At 40.9% G+C, this 22,022-nt stretch overlaps 1 protein-coding gene across 1 annotated transcript; it reads left to right on the top strand.

Moving 5' to 3' along the window:
* The first annotated feature begins 1,882 nt into the window (after positions 1-1,882).
* col9a2 (procollagen, type IX, alpha 2) lies at positions 1,883-21,736 on the top strand. Its single transcript, XM_061760633.1, has 33 exons — positions 1,883-1,995; positions 6,623-6,757; positions 8,014-8,088; positions 8,696-8,731; positions 8,837-8,899; positions 9,637-9,690; positions 10,344-10,379; positions 12,523-12,546; positions 12,636-12,689; positions 12,794-12,847; positions 14,898-14,948; positions 15,030-15,086; positions 15,378-15,431; positions 16,502-16,555; positions 16,683-16,736; positions 17,174-17,227; positions 17,310-17,363; positions 17,468-17,521; positions 17,611-17,664; positions 17,752-17,805; positions 18,461-18,505; positions 18,589-18,642; positions 18,731-18,784; positions 18,850-18,903; positions 18,981-19,052; positions 19,318-19,353; positions 19,465-19,509; positions 19,806-19,838; positions 19,985-20,131; positions 20,242-20,296; positions 20,395-20,583; positions 20,668-20,745; positions 21,111-21,736. Exons 1-33 carry the CDS (start codon positions 1,948-1,950, stop codon positions 21,314-21,316), a joined length of 2,187 nt encoding a protein of 728 aa, XP_061616617.1. The 5' UTR covers positions 1,883-1,947; the 3' UTR covers positions 21,317-21,736.
* Positions 21,737-22,022: the final 286 nt, after the last annotated feature.

Genomic DNA, 22,022 nt, shown 5'->3' with positions numbered 1-22,022 from the left:
AGGAGTTGCTGTTATAAGGCTGCACTGTCAAGAAGATACCGTATGATTTATGTAGAAAATAGAAAATACAGTATGTCTGTATCATTTGACTTAAATGCTCTACATGCCTGTACTTATCTGGGTTTCATGTGGAACACATAAAGCATGACCCTTGATCCCTCACACTCTCAGTAGTCAGGTTCATTTTCCTGTAGTCAACACCTGGCTGCAATTTCCAGCTGGTGTGTGTGTACATACATGCACACCAGGCCCCTAGCGTCCGATGCCGAAGCTGGGACCACTGTCACTCATTGGTGCTCATTTAAGGCCATCTGGTCTGAAGAGCAAGTCCTTTCAGATATATGTCTGTTTGCTACACCCAGCACCAAAAACGCAGGTTAAATAATTACCCCAACGAACCTAAAAAGATATTGTAGTACAAATGATTGTGTTGTTACCAAAATATACCACCTTACGTCTATAGAATATACTGTATATAGCAGTCTGTTTGGATTGACATCCTATAAGAAAAGAGTGCCACATTCAACCTTGACAGTTAGGGGTTGACAGGGGCTGTATCAGGTGTTGTGGTACCAGAACAACTGATGTTAAACTGTAAAATCAGAACAAGACATTCATGGACAAGAGCCAAGAACGTGGAGGTGGAAAGGAATTCTACTCGAAGAGTGGCCCTCAGGAGAGAGTTTCTGCTTGAAATATTTTGAATGTGGGAACGAGTGGACCAAGAGGAGAGCTAATTCCACAATCCACACTGACAAAGAGCAGCTGGTGGTTCAATACTCAAGCATCAATTCTGAGAAGAACGCCATTGTGAATGAAGATGAAGACACGTCGCTATGGGCAAATCCCAACGGTGAGACAGAGCAATCACCTTTGAGATTGAATACAAGCTAATGCAAATAAAAGTGGACAATATATATATATATATTTTTAAAATACTAATCCCAGGAACCTCAAAGCAGCAACTGTACGTTTGATGTTGTTGGGCAACCATAGCGGGCCACATATAGGTCAGTAATGTAACTAAATCCGAAGGAAATCTGATACGGTATTAGAGAGCGAGAACATCTTGGATTACTTATACAAAAGCAGCATATCAATGTCACGCTTACAACCAAAAATGTAGTACAGTATATTAAATCTGCCAGAATAAAAGATGTGAACAACTGCTAGGTAAGGTCACATCAACTTAGTCACCGATGCAGCAAGCCAGCTGTGTTGCAAACTGTTTAAGTGATCACGTGTGATGCTGTCAGCAGTTTGGATTACTAACATCGAGGTTTTCAATCAACCCAGTCGTGTGAGAGGAAAAGGTGTGTCCAAAGTGTCACTGACAAATGCTTGAGTGTAAGACCTCTGAGGGTTATTGAGGAGAAAAAAGGCGGAATGACAGGGAATGAAAATTGGAAGATAAAGAGATGGATGAAGCCGGACAGCAGTCACAGTAGGGGAACGGTCAGAGATAAGTCACATAATGGCAAGCTGGGGAGGTGAGTGAACGAGTTCAGGGAGTGTGAGAAGGACAAAACCAGCTCAGACAAGGCCTATTTTGTAACAACACCGAAATATTGAGGTGTGAAAGTGTTGTTGTGCAAGATCAGCCTGAAGGATCGAGTGAAAACACTCTCGAAAGTGGCCGAAAGGAATGGAGGGGAGAAATGAGAAACAGTGAGGATGCTGCATGACATCTGCTGGCAATGGCTCACTAAATCCCACCACAGACCACAGATAGATTAAAACCAGATCTTATTAGTTCGCATAAGAATGTGTTTACATGAAGAAAAAAATTATAATAATAAAAAAAAGGGAAAAAAAAGAAAGTGACTTTGGATGAGCCTGATATTTTAGTGTTGCTCAATTTGTGGACAGCATGTCGTAGTGACGAAAGACGAGTGAGCGCATTTGTTGTGAAGTATGGTTTAAATCTTCTTAAAAATATACATCAGCATGAGCTCCGATATGACTCTGAAGATGGATTTATGCGTGTTTTACAAGGTGGGTGTGAATATTAAATACTTCACCCTGAGGGTTTCCGTCTGGAATGGTTATTTGTCAAAATTTTCTTGTAATCTAATGGCTAATGCTGATTGTTACTACTATATAATCAGCACATTGAGCACATGAGAGTAGTCACAGCCAAACGAGATGACAAAAGCTGTTGTCTGCTTCCTGGCGAAAGAGAAACTCAGTGTCCTTGGCAGGATTGATATGTTCTACATTCATTTACATGGGCAGTTATTTCTGCATTTGCCAAAGGGTTTTTGACAGATAAGCATAAACATATTCCAAAAAAATAAAAACAATGAAAATAATTTTGGCATTTCCAGATATGCCCTGCCAGAAAAACACAGAGAATTGGAGCCAAAATGCATAAATCTGACACTGGGGAAAAATTATAACAATCATTAACTCAAAGTTAAGATTTGCTTCAAGAGTGAATAGTCCACTATAAGTAAAAAGGTCAACCATTTGAGTGTAAAGGGGGAGTCATAAATGGAAGGCAAGTCTCTCTATGCTGTTTTGGAGTTTTAAAAGAATGTTGAAAAGATACAGCAGGGGAACACACAGGATTCCATTTATTATAGAGCAGAGGGCAAAAGGGAATAGTGACAATAACCACTGTCAATCTTAAATACTTGACCAGTACAATAATATTTCATTAGGGTTAGGGTTATAGGGTCATAGGGTTAGGTGAGGGAAACCCTCTCCCGGACACAGGGACGTAATCCCCCTTCCAGGATCGGGAGGGGAGGTGTATGGTCCTTCCCCCAACGCTCCCCTCCATCCTCCTGTTCCCGCTCCTGATGACTTTTTCATAAATTTTACTTTTGTAAAATGTTTGGTTAACAAACATGATTTGTTAACCGCCAAATTTTCTCTTATACGTTGAAATGATCTTGTATTTCGGCATTCAATTGTTTTTTCCCAAAATTAAGTCAAAATTTTGTTTCAGTTTATTGTTTAACCCTTTTCCCATCGGACAATATGTGGTGATGAGTGGAATAAATTCCTCCATTGTCACCTTTTTTGTGGTGAGAAAGTTCTTCAAGCAGTGACGTAAAAATGACCTACTGTAACCTCTCTTTCATAAGGGTCCAAACAGTGTCTTCACTGCTTTTGAGATTTGACAATTCTTCGAAAGGTGTGAGCTGGATGGAAGCTTGTTTTGTGTACTAGCGCATGTGTGTCTGTTATTTTAAAATGTACTTTTATTCCCAATTTGACATCCTGTTTCCAATTTGGTATTTTGTACACCGTGGTGTCCAACAAATCGATCGATTGTTGATTTATCTCTGCTAATATATGAATTCCGCTGTGGCATTGGTATCACTTCCACAGTCTGACACAATCGGTCTACTGGGGGGAAATCTCCCAAGGTATTGTCCATTTTTTTTGGATCCTTATGGATTTTAAGAAGGATGCAGAATCGGCGTTCTCTTGGTTCCGAGTTGCCTACTAGGGTTAGGGTTAGGGTTATGAGCATGTTGCATCATTGCAGTTGTGCAATGCTAGAATCAACACTAAAATTGCTGTTCAGATCAGCTGTAAAGGAATTCAGAAAGTTGATTGATGCTTGAATGACAAAGCAATGTTTACTTCACAAACTTAGAAACCTGGGAGCATTTTTCTTTCTATATGTAAGTTACCCAATAGTTAAGAAATTGGAGCAAAGCAAAGAATGGATGTCCCCATAAAAAATCGCAAACAAGTCAGTACAGACCGGTAAAATGTTATTCTAGAGTGCTGGTGTAAGGAGTAGCAGCAAAGTGATAAAAGAGGCGACCGTTAACAACTCTGCAGCATTTGAGGCTGACCCTGCGGTCCTGAAGTCAGGCCCTAATGTAAAGAACCGGTTTACAGGCAGTCAGGGGATAAAAAAGGCACATGCCGACAGGCTGATGACATACAGGCTGAGGATATTAGTTCGTCTGGTATGAAATATTCATTAGGGTTTTTCATGCTTACAATTCTGGCTTGAAAATCACTTTGTCTGTTGAAGGCGCTGGGTTATTTGACATGTAAAATCAATAGGGGACTGAGCGGATGAAAGCACATGATTAGGTTGTCAGTCATGATGCTTGAAGGAGTCTAAGTGCACTTGAGCTGTTCACATAATTGTTTCAGTTGAAACATGATCACATATTTTTTTTTTCCTTTTTTTACTGTTATTTATACTATGGTTATTTGTGTGTGCGTCTCTGTGTTTGTGTGTGTGTGTGTGTATGTGTGCTGTACTACATTAAAATAGCTTGTATGTAAAAACAATGGAACACACAATCTGAACTAAAGCAAACATAAACAGACAGACTGAGACACACAATAGATATGTAGTCACAAATTTGTATTTGGAAAAAATGATTAAAAGCTATTGAGTTAAAAAAAAAAAAAAAATCCATTACTCAGATTGGATTTGACTCCATTAAAAAATAGCCATGCGTTACAGCGTAATGTACTATGTACATGCTCTTCCATTTTCATAAGGCACTCATTGAAGTTGAAATCAAACTTCCCATTTGACCTGCTGTACCTGAAGTGAGCCTGATTGCGCAATTGTATATTGAGAACTGGCCATTTGGTAAAGGCTGACAAAGTTCTGACTGTGATAAACGTTTAAAATAGCTAAAAATGTGAAATAACACATAGCAGCAGCATTACATCCATGGTTACGCAGTTTCTCAGGGGACGGATTAGAAAGTCGTTACATAGTGGCATAATTCATGCTGGATAAACCTGTTCACTTGAGTAGATATTTCATGTTTATAACACAACATAACATAACAGTAACTAGATGTTGATTTTTGTATCACACAGATTCCCAGTATCCTTCTTACTTATTTAAAGAGATCAAATGCTTATTTCCTGTCGAGAGGGGAAAAAAAAAAAAAAACACTTCTGAGGTGGTCTGGCTTAAAGCTGTGGTTGTAAAATCCTTTAAAAGCTCTCGGTGTGAGGTTCAGCGACTGCAAGCAACGAGCAAGAAAAACATTGGTCTACTTATTTAACTTAGCAATGATGTTCAAGTATTGTTCATAGGCCTTTTAAGGATTGTGTGGACATCCCGGTATTGACTTGAAATTACAGGTCAAGCCCCATTTCCACTTCGACAAAATTTAGTCCGTGTGCGGGATTTTAAAAAGTCTATAATAATTAACGTACTTTCTGCAGCCTTGGTTGTGTATTTCAGTCCGGAGACTAAATAGTTGAGAGGCGAGTAGATTAGCCTGAAACGATTGAATCTCATGAACGTTTAATGAGGCCGTTCAAATTGTGAAGTTGATGGCGGCGGCGAGAGAGTGAGGAAGCTCATTGACTGTGAAGCTCTGGGAGGAAGGGCCCTTCAACAGCTGGTTCTGATTGAACCAAAGATGAACGAGGCGGACGCGGACAGCGTAAAGAATAAAATGGGACGAGTGTGAGGAAAGTCCTCATTGAGTGGCTCAAGTAAGTGCACCCATTACTTACAATTAGTCACGTGTTAAATACAGTACATACATGTTACATATATATATACAGTACAGTATGCTTTATATATGACCTACATGAGTTATGATCATCCATCCATCCATTTTCCATAAAGGGGTCACCGGGAGATGGACCTTATCTATCCCAATTCCCATCTGACTTCAAGGAAAGACGGATTACATCTTAGACTGGTCGCCAGTCAGTCTCAGAGCTCATGTAGAAAGACAGACAATCATTTGCAGTCTCATTCACGCCGAGGGAACTAAACACATGTGGATTTCAGCCGTGTACATCTCAATAGAAATACATCTATTCCCACGTTACAAAGATGTCTTCATCACAGAGGAAACACAAATAAGAAGCAAGGATTGTGGAAGCAAGGATTGGTTGAAAGCTGCCCTCCACACACAAAGCACCTTGAGAACTTTTAAAGTCTACTGCTTAATGATTGATGGATTCTAATAACTTACGTTTTTAAGAGGGCAATATTTCTAAATCTCATTTCAAGTTAAAGCCCAACCTCAACCACGTCAAACTGGTATCTCTTGGTTTTGCTGCTCTCTAGTGGAACTCCAATTAACTTCATGTTATTTTATTTGGCAACTATAGGTGTCACTAAAACATAATATTTGATTTTCCAATGTGTTTGCTCAAGTATTAGTCAAAGGATTAACTGCATTAAGATAAATGACTGCTTTATATCAATGTGTTGTATTCATAGAAAAATATAAATAAGAATCATCTATTACCTATGAAATTATATGTTTTCCTAGCCTCTAATCCTTTCATGGCCCAAAGTTCATAATGAAAGGAGTTTAACAGCTCATTCCATTTTCAGTCAGTCGTCCAGCTCCTGTGGATTTAGGAGGTGCTTACGCTGCTTCGAGAAAAATGTGTATGTTATCCATAAAGTAACCAATCACAGCAGTGTGTTTGCTTGCTTCTTTAGGGGGCCGGCTAGGACGCCATCATTACACCTCTGTCTACCTCCCATTCCCCCCACTCCCTCATTCACCCCTCTGTACCCTGTCCTCCCGAGTTGGATTTTTTTTTTTTTTTTTTTTTTCTTGAGTGTGCTCATACCCACGGCCCCCCACCCCTACACCTTCTCTGAGGCAGTTTTCACCCTACCAATCCCTCACTGTGCTGGCCTGGTTAGGAATTGGGGAGCAAGAAGAGAGGATTTGGTGAACCGAGGAGAGACCAACAGGGGAGAAGGACCATGGCTTCTCTCTCGGTCGCGCTGAAGTCCTGGGTCATACTGCAGACATTGTGCCTAGTTCTGGCCCAAGTGGTAAGTGGACAGGGGACACCTGCTAGATGCGACTTCTTTATTCTCAGGCGGGGCCCCGGGTGTCATTTAGAGGGATTTTATTGAGTTGGTGGGAGCGTTACTGGAAGGGTTAGGGTTAGGGTTATGTGATGTGGGGTAAATCACCTGACTTGAGTTGAAAAGAAAGCTGAGTGTGAAATGGATTTGGTGCTTTTCTGCAGTGGACACAAAGTGAAACAACCTTCCCTTCTTCGGATTATGATCTTTATTGCATTTGAACTCTCTTCTTGTCTGAGGTTTTAAAAATGGAGACCCTGATGGATTTGGAGTTTCCCGGGTGATGCTTTCATTTTTCAAATGAAGAAAAACATGTAATCTCTTTTTTTTTTTTTTTTTAGGAATGGCAGATCTATGAGCATTGGCACACACACACACACACACACGCAAACAAACCTAACTTTGACCACAGAGTGAGAAAGGCCCTATTCAAACTCACACCCACATGCTATCTGCTGGATGCTTTTACACTGGAGGAATCTATATTTTTTTGAGGCATTTTTGTTTTTGTTTTTAAATACCTGAAGGATTGGAAATTGGGATTAAAAGAAAATCTCACCTGGAATCCCTACATAGATGAAGATGGAAGGGTGGGCTGCGGGGGGGTTTGTCGGCTGAGTGACCCCTCCTCCCACATTCCTCTTTCTGTCCTTTGTATCACCTGTTGTTATTATTAATTCATATTTATTGTGATGTGATTTACGGTATACGGAATTATTGCATTATTACATCCTCTTACAAAATACTCTCAAGTGAAGTAACCTTCACTGAATGCATGGGTTGTATTTATTATTATTATTATTATTATTAACATTGTTTTTTATATTTTTGCTCTTTTTTAAAAATCTACACAAACTAGTGTGATATTATGATGGCATTTATGCACATTCCTTAACTGAAAAATTAATATAACCATATTCGGCAATAAAATATAGCATTACTACAAATGAGCATGTGTTTTGTTGCTTTTTCATGTCATCTCTCTCATTTTAGGGCACAATCGACCTAAAAATTAACTTCAGTCAATTGAATTTTTTTTTTCTTTTTTTCTTTTCTTTTTTTTCGTTTTTATTTGCTGATTCTTGACCAAGCGATTCATCGGACTGATAGAAATTCAGAAAATTAGTCGAGCTAATATATGTGTGGTTCTTAGTTTTGATGGAGTGGGGGGAGTGCATTAATTTATTTAATCTATATGTTCTACTTTTCTTGACTTTCAGAGAGGTCCACCTGGACCTCAGGGCCAGGCGGGCCCACCAGGCTCTTCTGGCACTCCTGGGTCGGACGGCATTGATGTGAGTATCCCCACTGGTTTGCCCACCAAGTTTGTCACAAAGAGCATGATTGTGCTCGGGAAATACCAACCCTAACGTTTAACCAGTAGAGGGCTCTGCAAATGCAAACATATTGTGCTACAAAGGAGCTCTGTTCCTTGCCAGAGCTGAGGAGAGGATTCTGGGTTTGTGTCTCAGTAATGTGATACATTTGAGATATTTTAGGGATCGCTGTGGGGAAGTTTGCCAAATATTCTGTAAATGAACAGCTGCAGACTGCAAAAAAATCAACTCAAACTGAATGTTCAAGCATTTCCTCTTTGGGGATGAGTCGGTCTTCAGTGTCTTCATTGAGACACATACAACTGATAAAAATAAAGACAGTATTCCACATGATTATCTTGTGATGCAATGACTAACAAAACATTGACCACTGCAAATTTGCAATGTCATTGTCATTTATTTTGCCCTTTTATAATTTAAAAACATTGTGCTTTGTGAGGCTGTTGCTCATCGGTTTTCTATGAATCATATAGATATAATTTTGTTGATACATATGGCACCTAACATTTACAACTATGTTTAGCCGCTTTGCATTTCCTACTAATTAATATTGGTCGTTTTGCAGGGAGACAAAGGTCCACCTGGCCCCCCAGGTCCACCAGTAAGCACTGTTCATTTTATTTTTACCATATAAAACATGTTAAATTATCATTTCAATGTATTTTAAGTTACCGTGTTTTTATTTTATTTTATTTTTTCTTCGTAGGGACAAAAGGGAGAGCCAGGACAGCCAGGTCCTGATGGTGCACCAGGAGAGAACGGCATTGATGTGAGCAAACGGAATATTGACTTTTTTTTTCTACATCAAGCCTTTGGGACTTTTTTTGGGGAGTCGCATTACGAGGAGAATGGTTGCATTTATGACTACTAGTAATGCTGCAGAGCAACGTTTTATTGGATTGTTGTATTTGTTGTTGACCTCAGTAAAAGTGGTAGTAAAAGAGTGCGTATATAAAAAGGCTTAACTATTCTTATACACCTATATTTCCGATACTAAACATTTATTTACTCATTCGAATTGAATAAAGTGTAAGTAGGCTGCATTAATCTGCTCTGTACTTACTTGGGCATTGTGGCAGACTCAATTCCCTTATGTGCCCTTAAATGGTTTTGAAAGGAGTAATGATAGATAAACAATGGTTATGGAGTCATTTATGATTCGTAATGTAACGCTTCTGTTGTTAGTTGAATTGATCCAAGTTTTAATTTGAGAAGAGTTTAGCTGCAAGTGCCCCATGATCACATGCTAACTGAAGCATGCTGACACACACACACACACACACACACACACAAACTGCAAACATGCACCGTCTTTAGAGCTTTAGCCAGTAATCCTCTTTGGAATCTCAATCTCCAGTTTGTTTCCTAATTACCTACAGGAAGTGTGTCAAGTTAAATCATAGATGTGAGTTTTTCAATGTGAATTCAAGCCTCACATTGCAAAGACATTGCCTTACCTACCTTGACCTCCGCGCACTTTTATGTCCTTTTCCTCTCTGTCTTCAGGGATTGATTGGTGCAAAGGGTGACCGAGGTGCAGTGGGAAGCCCTGGCCCGAAGGCAAGTGTTGCCAGACCAGTGCTGTTGGATGGATGAAAATACATGAAAAAATATACTTCTTTACATGTTTCCCAACTTGGAAACTCAGAAGTCAAAGTATAGTCACTGCAGAAGAGTGGTCCCTGTTGGAGTATTTGATTATAACTACAGACCAGATTTACTGGCACCACATTTAATGATGCTCATTAAAGTGTTTCAAACTTTTGCTGCTGGGTTATTGGATTTATAGCAGCATCATATCCATATATAACACAAATCTGCAAAGTAACCTCAATAGCTGGCACATTAATCAGTTCAAGTACATTGCGAAACATAAAAAAAGCATCTGAAATGTAATGGAGTGGAAGTACAAAAAGGCATTAAAGTGAGATAGTGTGTACCACATTGTTCTTAAGTAATTCATTACATTTTACTCACGCTTGAAATTAAATTAGGACAGAAATTGAAAATGGTAATTGGTACTTTCAATTTTCAGAAGGATCACATTATGAACGTGCCTTCACTATACCATTGCATCTATTAATTGTACAATAGAATCGCATGATGGATGATATCAGCATGATGCACAGAGTTTTTTCCCCCTCCAATGTTATATTTATGGCATTTCGTTCATGGTGTTGATACAGTCTGTGTCATTGTTTCCTCATTTGCAGGGTCGGCCTGGGTTAAGTGGTGAGCCTGGCAGACCTGTAAGTTTGCATTTATTATTAATCACATTAAAAGTACGTGCATTCCTAATGAATTCAGGTTCAGCATTTATCTCTTAAGCGCAACAAAGAAGATAACCTTTAAATTACAATGAGGCAATTATTCCTGTGCGGTTAGCAATGCTGTCACTTAGAGGCCGCAGTATCGGAGCCTATCAGATCATGCCTGAATGCCTGACCGGCTGTCCTCTCTTTGGGGTTAAATTCATCCAGATGTGGTATATGCTTCATCCGACAACATCCGATAAGAGTCTACTAACTGTCCCCAATGACCAGTTTCTATTTGGTTTATCACAGAAATATACCTTGTATATATCATAGAATGTAAATTGAATTTTGGCAGTACAGTGGGAAAATAGTTAGCACATCTGCCTCACATTTCTTTGGTTCATTATAGGGTTCGGGATTATAAAATTAGAGGGTTCGGATTAGGGTTATTGATCCCCATCTCAAGTGAGGGTTGGGGTTAGTTTGGTGTTAGGGTTAGGGATTATTGATCCCCATCTCAAGTGAGGGTTAGGTAAAAGAAGAGGGGATCTCCATACATCCTGTCCACGGGCACAAGTAACAGATGGTTCCTCTTATCTTTATTCTATTCCAATAAACGTTCCCAAATATCTAGACCTATATATACTTTTGTTTTCCTATATAGGTGAATATTTGCATATTTAGTGTGGAAGGGAACACTTGTACAATTAAAATCTGAATTTTGATTATATATATTTCTCATATATATATATGTATAAAGGGATATTTAAACCTTATAAAAAAAGTCAATCTAATTCTGAGCCCTATACCAAATAAGACCAGCAGAGTGCAGCAGAGGGTCACGGGCCAGGGCCAAAACAGTGCTCCTTTTCAACCGCTTCCTTGTCACTGTGTATTTCCTACAAATAATATATTTAAAAAATTTCATCCATATATATCCCATTTAGGTAAAATTTTGAACCAACGTGTGGACAAATGCATTTGATAACTATTATGCATATATATATCATTTCAAAATTAGGACCCAGTGTGCTATATGGTTAAAAATAGAATAGGATATATATGTGTCTATTATTTTAACTAATCGAAACTAGTGATTAAGATTAGCATGGGATATGTAAATGTATACTACCCTCATCGATCCAGTCCAATAGTTAAGGTTAGGATGTGGTATGTATAAGGCTCTTATCTCCACATATAATTCTAGTGGTTAAGATTAGGATAAGGAATGTATACGTATCATACTTAACCCCATCCCATCTAGGTTTAGGGCTGAGCCCCTAGTTCTAAGGTTAGGGCTGGGGAAAGAGAACACACCCAAAGTCGCAAATAGGTTAAGGTTAGGATAAGATATGTACTGGTATATTATGTCTATCTGTCCAATAGGACAAATAGGTTAAGGTTAGGGCGAGATCATAGCCTCTATGGTTAGGGCTTGGGAAGAAGAAGGCAGCAGCAATAACCAATAAATCAATATCTCAAGTGAGGGTTAGGGTTAAAATCAGATGGTTAGAGTGAGTCTAGGGTTAGGGACTATTGATCCCCATCTCAAGTGAGGGTTAGGGTCAGAATCAGAATCATGATTTAAGGATTAGGTGGGCCTCAGAGGATTTGCAAAGCATTATAGGTCGGGCCGCAACATTCTTTGCTCTTAAAAATTAGCTTGCTCCTCCCAGCCTTCAATTAGTGCATCCTGTGATTCCTCTGGTTGAACTGTAACACCTAATATAACCAGTAGAGGGCGCTCAGTCTCCATCTAGCTGACATAATCAACACAATCCACCATCAGTTCCGCAGTCATTCAATGTCATGGAGGAAAAAAAGAGGGATGGAGTGGTGGTGCATGGAAGATTTTGTGCCGTGGGCTCTCCTTCCCGCAAGAAGGCTCACATAATTACATTGCTTGTAATTAATTATAAAGCCAAATAAACAGCAAATCTAAGATGATGGTAGCTTTGTTCTTCATGGGACATGTATCCTTCATGCTGACACTGCACAGGCATGACTGATTTATTACCATACAGCGGCCTTCCATCATTGAAAGTTATTGTACAGAGATATGATAAAATACATTTCACAGGAATTTGGTGCAACTTGTCATTAAATGCTTTAACCATTTGTCCCTCTTGTGCAACAGGGACCTGGTCTCCCAGGACTTGCTGTAAGTTTATTGTTTAATACCTTGACTTTTAAGATATGCATTGTTTTTACTGGACAGTATAGATTTTATTCTGTCACTTAATTATTCAGGGAGCTCCAGGCCCCATTGGGCTTCCTGGTGAAATTGGACCAATCGGACCAAGGGTAAGCACTTGTTATAACAATCACAAAATATCATATTAGTATGTTTTAAGATAGAAAAAAACAGGCTTATTTTGGGGGTTATTTTTTCCTCCTCTTGGATATAGGGCTTGATGGGACCACCTGGACCTCCAGGACTTTCTGGGCCACCAGGCAAGCCAGTAAGTCTTTTTCCCTTGTTCTGTGGTTCTTACTTAAATGAATGAGGAGTATATTTCGGTCCTGCAATGTAAATATAGCTAATTAATGGAACCAAGGTCCAAACTGTTATCCAGGCCCCAAAATGTACATGTACATTACCCGCTAAGAGTTTAACAACAGAGAGACAAATTCCTTTATTTCTGCTGTAGATTTAAAACATTTAAGTTTTGCATCAAAAGATGAACATGAGGCAAGTGATCAACATTTCAGCTTTTATTTCAACGTTTTTACATCTGGATCTGGTAGCACCTTTTGTTTGAACCCAATATTTTTTCGTGTGCCAAAATTGTCGCTCAGGTTAAAACATTGATTATTCACTCAATAAACAGTGCTGCATATCAAACCAAATGTCTATTGATAAAATAAAAAAAACAAGCCTCTTAAGATGAGAAGAAAAGATGGAAAATGGATCAGAGCCATTGCACAAACATTGGCCAAAGCCAATAGAACCATTTGGAATGCCCTGAAGAAGAAAGAAACCACTTGGTGTACTGAGTAACAGAGATCACATGTGAAAAATAGCAGCAGTTGATGACAGAAAGAGCTGAGAGCTGTAAACAAAGACCCTAAACTAACTGTTAGTGACATCAGCAACAACTTCCAGGGGCCAGGAGTAAAAGTATCACAATCTACTGCTTGCAGAAGACTTTATGAATGCACGAGCAGAGGCATACACCAGAAAATGAAAACCACTCAAAAACAATGGAAAGGCCAGGCTGGAATTTGGAAAAAAATGTACAGAGACAATACTCAAAAGTTCTAAGAGTAAGTTTTATGGACTGATGAGACAATGATTAACCTTTATCAAAGTAGAACAAAATCTGCTCTGCCTTAAAAGCTTATCTGTGAAACTCAATGGAGTTAATGTCATCGCTTCGACTTGCATGGTTTCGAGATGGGCTAATTAATAATGATGCAACATATGATTGCAGCAGCAAATTGAACTCCACAGAAAGATTTGGTCAGTGAAATTTAAGAAATATGCAGCCAAACTGACTCATCATGCAGCATTATAATGACCCAAAACAACTATGATTTGAATTCCCAGACTTAAAATCTATAGAGCATACATTTTACTTGACAAAGAGTAGACCCCAACCTTTCAATCTTTTTTGGTTTGGGATATTTTATTTTCAAAACCAAATGTTTTCAGTCTACTAACTAGACAGTAGACAGCCTGACTGTTCCAATACTTTTTTGGTGGAGAGTAGTATATGTCCCCAATGTAAAAAAATATGTTTTGATTGTTCAAAAGCAGTACATTTAAGCATACCACTCCAATGACAAGTCAAATTGTACCTCTTGTACCCATAAGCAAATAACAAATAATTATACCACTATTGGCTATGAAGGTACTGCCCCAGTGAAAAGACATTGTACCCCATGAAGCTATGAGGATACCACCTCAGTGCACGCTACTGTACCTTCGGAGTGTACCACTCCAGTGGCAAGTGATTGTACCTTTTGTAATGACTAAAGTAACATATTCAGTACACAGTATACACCTCTAAATTCAAAGTACACCAGGCTGTGTTTAACAGAATCTTTGCAGTGTTAAAATGCGCCCTGCAGTCAGAGCTCCATGAATATTGCACACTGCAGAGATAGCACTGAAATACCAACAGCTTTGAGTAGGAGGCTTTCAAGTATATTTTCCAGGGATAGCTGTAGCCTCCTGCGTGCATCCGGTTTGGGGGTGTTGTCTCCAATGAAAGTGATGTTTCCGGCTTAGCCGAGTGAATTTGTTTAGCTTTAGTGCTGTCTTAGGGTAAATACCCAATCCCCAGCCTCCCCCCACCCTCCATTAGATCTGTGGGTTGTCTCTTCTGACTGTAGTAGGAATACATCAGCCTCGTTAGAGATATTTTATCTCCTAATGCAATCTATAAACAGAGAAAATAAAGAATAGAGGGACAAGATGATGGTGAGAGTTCTCAGCTTGCATGAGCAACAGCTGCCAACTGGCCAGGTGACTAACACAGTCCATTCATCTTTCCAACACTAATCTAGGGTCCGCCAGGGAAGTTCATTGGTGGAGAAGAAGGGAGTGCCGACTTCCAGGTTAGACCCGGAGCCATAAAACATATTGTAAATAATGCGTTTACTCATCGTAATTCACAAATGTCCCTCTCTCTACAACAGTGTCCTCTTAACTGTCCAGCAGGACCTAAGGGCCCGCAGGGACTTCATGGAGTCAAAGTGAGTGTCCTGCTTCACTGTTTCAGGTCTTCCAGGTGGGGGAAAAAAATATTAAGCACCCTACCAAGGCTGAAACATCCTAAACATGTCGGTCTGACATGAAAGTCCATAGTGCAACATTCAAGTCCTATAGGTGCACCTTCGTCTGCTGGATATGATTAGTCGCTGTACCATTTGGCTCCAATGCAAGGGGACAGTAACAACAGAACAAAATATAATTTGTTGTATTCACACCCTTGATTTGATGGTGATGACATTATACTGACTGATTGCTTTGCGGTTGCTCTTTAGGGTCACAAAGGACGTCCTGGAGCTCTTGGAGAATCTGGCAGTATTGGAAAAGTGGTAAGCTATACAATCTCTCATGTTCATATTGCACAGCCTCACATTCTCACCCACCATTCAGAACCAGCAGAGGCAAGGATTAGTTCTAATGAAGCCCCCCGAGACACATGACTGGCGCAAATCTGGCTGTAGTAGTCAGGCCTGGCAATGCAGTCAGCGTAAGGGTGAGCGGGATAAAAGGGCGGTGAGGCACCAGGTACATGAAGGGGAGGATGAACCAGTCAGGGTTGACGTGCTCACCTCACCTCGCTGTATTAAGCAGGTCTAATGAGCACGCTGCAAAATCCTGGGGAGAAGCAAGTCAGAGACCAGGAATTAGCCTGAGAGTTTGCCTCACAGGAAGTCTGCTGGTGACAATTAGATGCTGATATTGCCTCCTCCCTCATTATGCAGACCAGTTTCTTAGACATTATGTCCTGACTCAGTGACATATTGTGTTGTGATGCTTCTCTGTCTTCAAGAAGACGCGTTAGGAGTTGTTCGCATGTGCACGTTGGAGGATAGACTCCATTTATATGACAAAAATAGCTCGATATACATCTTTCAAAAATTCCTAAAGAGGAAGCTTATTCTTAAAATTACGCTAAAACTATATTTTAATGAGTATTGCTAAACCTGTTTGGCTAATGAAGACGCAGTAATAGTGTTAAACATGATCCTGATGTTTGAGACATCAAGAGAAACACATTTCCATGTTTGTGAATTGGTACTAAAGCTCGCATTGACTCACCTTTGCTTAGCATAAAAAGCTAGTCAGTCTAGTAGTTTTCCTTCCCATGGCAAAAAAAAACTTGTCTTTGATGACACTTCAGTTTTGGCCTTGTACCACAGATTTAATGTATTCCTGTTCTGAAATGAAATTTGAACATTTTTAGACAATAACCTTGAGGACTTTCAAAAGCTAAATTTATTTTTAGGGGGAGTTCCTGATCCACCTTACAATTACTCCAGCAATCCTCAAGTAGGCCTACCATTGTTGTTGTTTTTCCCCCCCCGACAAGGCTAGCACCTTTTTTCTTCTTCTATGAGCAGTGAAGAAAAACAATTTAATTTCTTATCTCATCCTCTAGGGACTCAAAGGAGAAGTGGGCATCTCTGGAGAGCAAGGCATCCCAGGACCTTCGGTATATCAACAAAATTAGATAGCCTATATTGAATGCTATACTCAATTATTCTGACTGAAGTGTTTGGTTGGAGTAGTTGTATTTGTTCCCGGTAAAGGGTGAACGTCTCTATTCCTTTTAAAAAAAGGGTCCAATGGGTGTGAGGGGTTATCCAGGAATGATGGGTCCCAAAGGAGAGGCGGTGAGTGATACAACTTCTTCTCAGGTTCACATAACTTTTTTGTCCACGTTATCTTTCAAGGAAAGCCTGTTCTCATTTTAAGATGAGCTCCAAGTAGGCACAGTAGGACCTGCCCCCACGAGACAAACATCATCCATTACCAGCAATGGGGACATATGAAAATGATGCCACTGCACATCTCTCTCCTCCTCTAATGAGTTGGGGTTATCTGGGTCCACAGTGTCTCCATATGTAGTTAATGATCCTCTGTAGCAATCTGTTTTACAGTTAACATTCGCCGGGTTAGCCAAGTTAGCGCCAAAGCCAAAATGGCTCCTCGCTTTCTTTGTAACTCCCATTAGTGGATTGAGCTAAGCGCTAATTGCCCCTTCATCACAATGAAGGGTAGGCGACCACGATCGCAAGTGATTAAGAGCACTTTTTGCGCTTTTCCTTAGGGCCCTCGTGGTTACAAGGGCATCAACGGACCTGTAGGGATTCCCGGACCTCCAGTAAGAACCCACACAAGCACAGGTTTGTGTTGACATAGAAAAAGAAGATGCACACATCTTAGGTAATCTATTTCACTTTCAGGGTGAGGAGGGACCTCAGGGTCCACCTGGAGAGGCAGGAGACAAGGGAGATAAAGTAGGTGACTTTCCCAGTGTATTTCCATTGAATATTTTGGTAACAAAAATGATCCTGATGTGTGATTTGAATAGATTAACATTCATTTGTTTTTTCTTCCGCAGGGCAGCCGTGGTATCCAAGGCCCACAGGGCGCAGTTGGCAAAAAAGGAGACAATGTGAGTTGTTTTTTCTGTGCCTGACTCAGTTTGAACAATGTGAGACTGTGCCAATTGAAGTCCACTGGCCCATGTGTCTGCATTTTCAGGGCCTGCCTGGTATTGATGGAAAAGATGGCACACCTGGTATTCCTGGAATCAAAGTAAGGGCTGGCCTGCTGTTATCATGATAGGATGCTTTATGTTGCAGGGAAGGATTTTTCTGTTCTCATTTCCTTTTCTTTTTGCAGGGTGGGCCCGGCCAAGCTGGGATGCCAGGTCCCCCTGGTCCTCAGGGAACAGCGGTGAGTGATTCATGACAGCAAAGTCATGCAAGGCACATGCAAACGAGATTGTGTGCAAATGTTCATTGTCACGCAGGCCACGTAGGCAATTGTGGCAGTGTTTCTCCCCAAATCAACAAGGGCGAAAGACAAGCAAGGGATACCAGCAGGAGGCAGCTTGTATTTTTTGGGTTTTTTTGTTTTCTGGGCTCTCCTCCAGGGTAATGATGACCCTACGGCCTAAGTTGTTGTAAAATTTTAACTACCTCGAGACAGCATTCCCCCCCTCCCGTGACAGTGATTTATCACAATAAAACCTGTAGCTATTCACATTTGTGTGCCTGCTGTTCTGACTCGTGGGGTAATGGAGCGTGGGACGCAAGCTTTGCTGTGTGGTCATTGCAGTGACACTGCTGCAAACTCCATAATGCAATGCTGTGATGCATATCATAATAATAAGCTGCACAGGAATGTGCAGCACCATGACTGCAAGGAACCGGATTTAAGGTTTACGGTAATGCAAACAAAAGCATTCACCACAAAGTATATTAGGTAATTGAAATAACTGACATGATGATAATCACACCTGTCAGATAGTTAAATGAATTCAGTGTTTCAAGGGCAAAGCATGGCAGAACACCTATGACATTGGTTTACCTTTTATTTCTGTCTGCAGGGATTGCCCGGTAGTCCAGGTTCCAAAGGAGGTCCTGGAGCGAAAGTAAGTAATAAAAAGCTTCTCATTTTACATGTATGGTTCATTTCGTATGTTCCAAATGCATCTTATTCTCTGTCTCTTGTTAGGGTGAACCTGGACCCAGGGGTCATTCTGGCATGCCCGGTGCCCCTGGACCTCTGGTAACACACACATACAAGACAAATGATATAGTTTTCATGCATTACACTGGTAGTCTTATGTTGTATATGTGAAATGACTTGTTGCTAGGGTGAGCCTGGTGTTCCTGGTGAGGCTGGTATGGCAGGAGTTCCTGGTCTCAAGGTAAAGATCCCAATTCATTATACTAACAACGCCTGTCAATATACTCACCTGATCTGCAACTACAGGGAGACAGAGGTCAGCGGGGTCCAGTGGGCCCCCAAGGAATAGTGGGGAAGCCTGTAAGTTGCATGTTTGCATTGCATTACATGTTTTAAATTGTTAAGCAAAACATTTATTTATTCTATATGATCGACAGGGAAATAAAGGAGAAAGGGGGCCAATGGGTGTTCCAGGTGCTCAGGGCCTGAGTGGAACCAAAGGAGACAAGGTGTGCTGTGAAATAACTGAGTCATAAACATAGTTACGCAGAGCTTTCCGTTAGGGGGCAGTGTTTACCCATGAGTAAAGTCATAAATTCAGAGAAAATCAGAGCATGATGCAAGAACTATTAATCGTCTCAACATTCTCATTGTCCTTGTCTTAACGATCAGGTCACATCTTACCTTGTCTTTCTTTAGCTGTGGTGATGCTTGCTATCAATACTTACATTTAGGAATACATGTATTCAAACCTACAAACATCTCTTATTCCAGGGATTCCAAGGAAAAGGTGGGCCAAAGGGAGACATCGTGAGTAGCACCTTTTCTCATTTAAAGCTCAGAAAATATACCCATATACTTTTTAGCATGTACAAATATTTGGTAAAGTCTTAATATTCCCTCCCTCTCTTTTGCTTAAAGGGTGACCCAGGTGTTGAGGGGTTGGGTGGTGAGAAAGGCGAAAAGGTAAGAAAAAAGAGCTCAAATGAACAATGCTTCAAACTTAAAAGACAGATAAACATTCAGAAATAAAAAAAAAACTTGCAGGAGTTTGATTTAAGACAAAAAAAAGAATAAAAAGGTCAGACATGTCTTAATGTAGCCGTGAGACATAAATGACAGAAATTGCTCCAACTCGACCAAAGTTTAGATGAATCACATTACTACTTTTAAAGACGTTCACTTGGAACATTCACTGTTCGATTAATGCTGAACATTGTGAAATATGTTTTACATGAAAAGGCTTCCCTTTGCTTTGACAGGGTTTGTCTGGAGAACCTGGACCTAAAGGACAGGTGAGCTTTGTATAATACATCTTTTTAGAATATGAATCAAAGATAACACCTCCCTGCATTACCTTTGCTCCTTTTTCTCTTTGTTCCTTCACACTTGTTGGACTTATCTTCCTTGAATTCACTGAACCTTGGTGGTCTTTATGCAGCAAGGAGTGAGGGGGGACCCCGGACACAATGGTCCAACTGGAGACCCTGGCAAACCAGGTGATCAGGGATCCGCTGGACTGCCCGGTCCCAGAGGACTGAATGGAGTGCGAGGTGTGCCTGGCATGGCGGGCATTCAGGGTTCGGCAGTGAGTCGAGTTCATTCTTCTTCACCCTGTCCCAACACTTGTGATGCATGCTGGGTAATACTTGCTAACGACTGGCGAGTAAAGACACGTTTGGATCGTCTCATCCTCAGGGACGTGATGCATCTGATCAACATATTATTGAAGTAGTGCTGAGGATGTTGCAAGGTGAGCATCCAGAGATGACTTTAACCCTATATGACCAAATTGATCTCTAGTCAGAAATGAATTAAACAAGAATGTTCTTGGTAAAAACTCTGTTACAGAGAAGCTAGCAGCAGTGGCTGTGAGTGCCAAGAGGGCTGTGCTTGGGGGCGCTGGTGTAATGGGACCCCCAGGCCCTCCTGGACCTGCAGGACCACCCGGTCCCCAGGGAACGCATGGTATACCTGGTTCTAGGGGCATTCCTGGCATGATTGGAGCTCCCGGGCAGATTGGAAACACGGGGCTAATAGGTAGAAGGACAGAAAGATCTGACGACTGAATTACGTTACTTTGCAGGGAACATCCAAGTCCATTTTCTCTCGTGTCATTGTCAGGAAAGAGAGGGGCTAAGGGTGACAGAGGAGATCCTGGAAAACCCCACCAAGGACCACCAGGACCCCCGGGAATCCAAGGCGAGTGGAAGTCACCTGGGACGATGGTGTTATTGCATAACTTTAGGCTTAGGTGTGAATTTAAAACAGTGACATTGATCTTTTTCTTTGCTGGGGGGCTGCTCTCACCATAGGAAAGCCTGCATACAGGCATTTTAAAAGCATCATTAACTTCAGTTATTGAACAGATGCTCATGAGTGATAATGTAATAGGATTCCAACAGCAGATTCTAATTTTAACTGTGGAAAACACACTCACACCAATTGTATTCATACAGTCTCTGTGTAATCAAAATTCCCCAAAATTCCACTTGGGTTATCATGCTCACCCAAGTGCCGACTACCAGTCTGTTAAAATACCAACGCTTGATTCTTTGCCTTCACAGGTCCTCCTGGTGTTGATGGTGCGGCTCGAGATGGCAGGCCGGGCGAGAGAGGCCCTCAGGGGGCAGCTGGTGAGGCCGGTCATCCCGGTAAAGCGGGTCCGCCGGGCCTCCCGGGCTTCTGCGAGGCTGCAATGTGCCTCGCCGCGTCGGCGTACACCTCTCCGAGACTACAGGAGGCGGGAACCATCAAAGGACCCAACATTTAGATTTCTGTCTCCATTCACCAGTTCTTGACAATGGGGAGCCAGAGAAGGACAGAGACCACTCTTCTCACTTGAACATCATGAGCAAGGGGCAGGGGGAAGATAGTACACTGACTGAATGTACAACCCCTCTCCCTCTCCCCTTTTTCTAAGGCAGACAACCTGATGGGATGTTCTCTTTTATAATTCCTTACATCAAAATGACAACACCAGGTCACAGCCACCCACACCCTTCTGAATTCTCCAGTATTTCAGATCATGTGCATCTCCTTGTCTCCCACAACGGTATCCATGAACTGAGAGGATCTGACCGCAAAGTAAAAAGTACATTTTATATATGCAATATTTTGTGATTCGTTAGTAAAACAAATTGCCTTTTAAAAATCTGTGCAAAGGACCAATAAATAATGTACTCTCAGTTGATCACCTTTGAAACATGTATTATTGCCAATTGTAAGCTCGAGTGAAATCCCTCATTCACCCACACACCCAGTGTCCCCACTTCTATCCTTTCTCCATTTTCCGCTTTCTGCTCAAGTCTCATTTTAGAAACTAACGACTACTTTATCTCTTCCTCTTGTTGCCTGGCAACGGCATATCCCAATGGGCACTCCCATCTCCCACAATGCAGTGCTGTAAATCTTTGTAAATGTGTGTTGATTATTATGTAGAGAAAAAGGAATGGGTTACGATATGCACCAACAAAGAA

Source organism: Phyllopteryx taeniolatus, chromosome 21 (genome assembly GCF_024500385.1).
Source record: "Phyllopteryx taeniolatus isolate TA_2022b chromosome 21, UOR_Ptae_1.2, whole genome shotgun sequence".
Taxonomy (NCBI): domain Eukaryota; kingdom Metazoa; phylum Chordata; class Actinopteri; order Syngnathiformes; family Syngnathidae; genus Phyllopteryx; species Phyllopteryx taeniolatus.
The sequence above is the reverse complement of the archived record's forward strand: the minus strand, read 5'-3'. Positions and strand labels throughout refer to the sequence as shown.

Bases quoted from the DNA above. Each gene is read 5' to 3' on its own strand.
- col9a2 (XM_061760633.1), top strand. From the start codon at position 1,948: ATGAGCTCCGATATGACTCTGAAGATGGATTTATGCGTGTTTTACAAG. The intron at 12,547-12,635 runs GTAAGTTTATTG...TTAATTATTCAG, and splicing joins CTGGTCTCCCAGGACTTGCT to GGAGCTCCAGGCCCCATTGG. The intron at 18,785-18,849 runs GTAAAGATCCCA...CTGCAACTACAG, and splicing joins CAGGAGTTCCTGGTCTCAAG to GGAGACAGAGGTCAGCGGGG.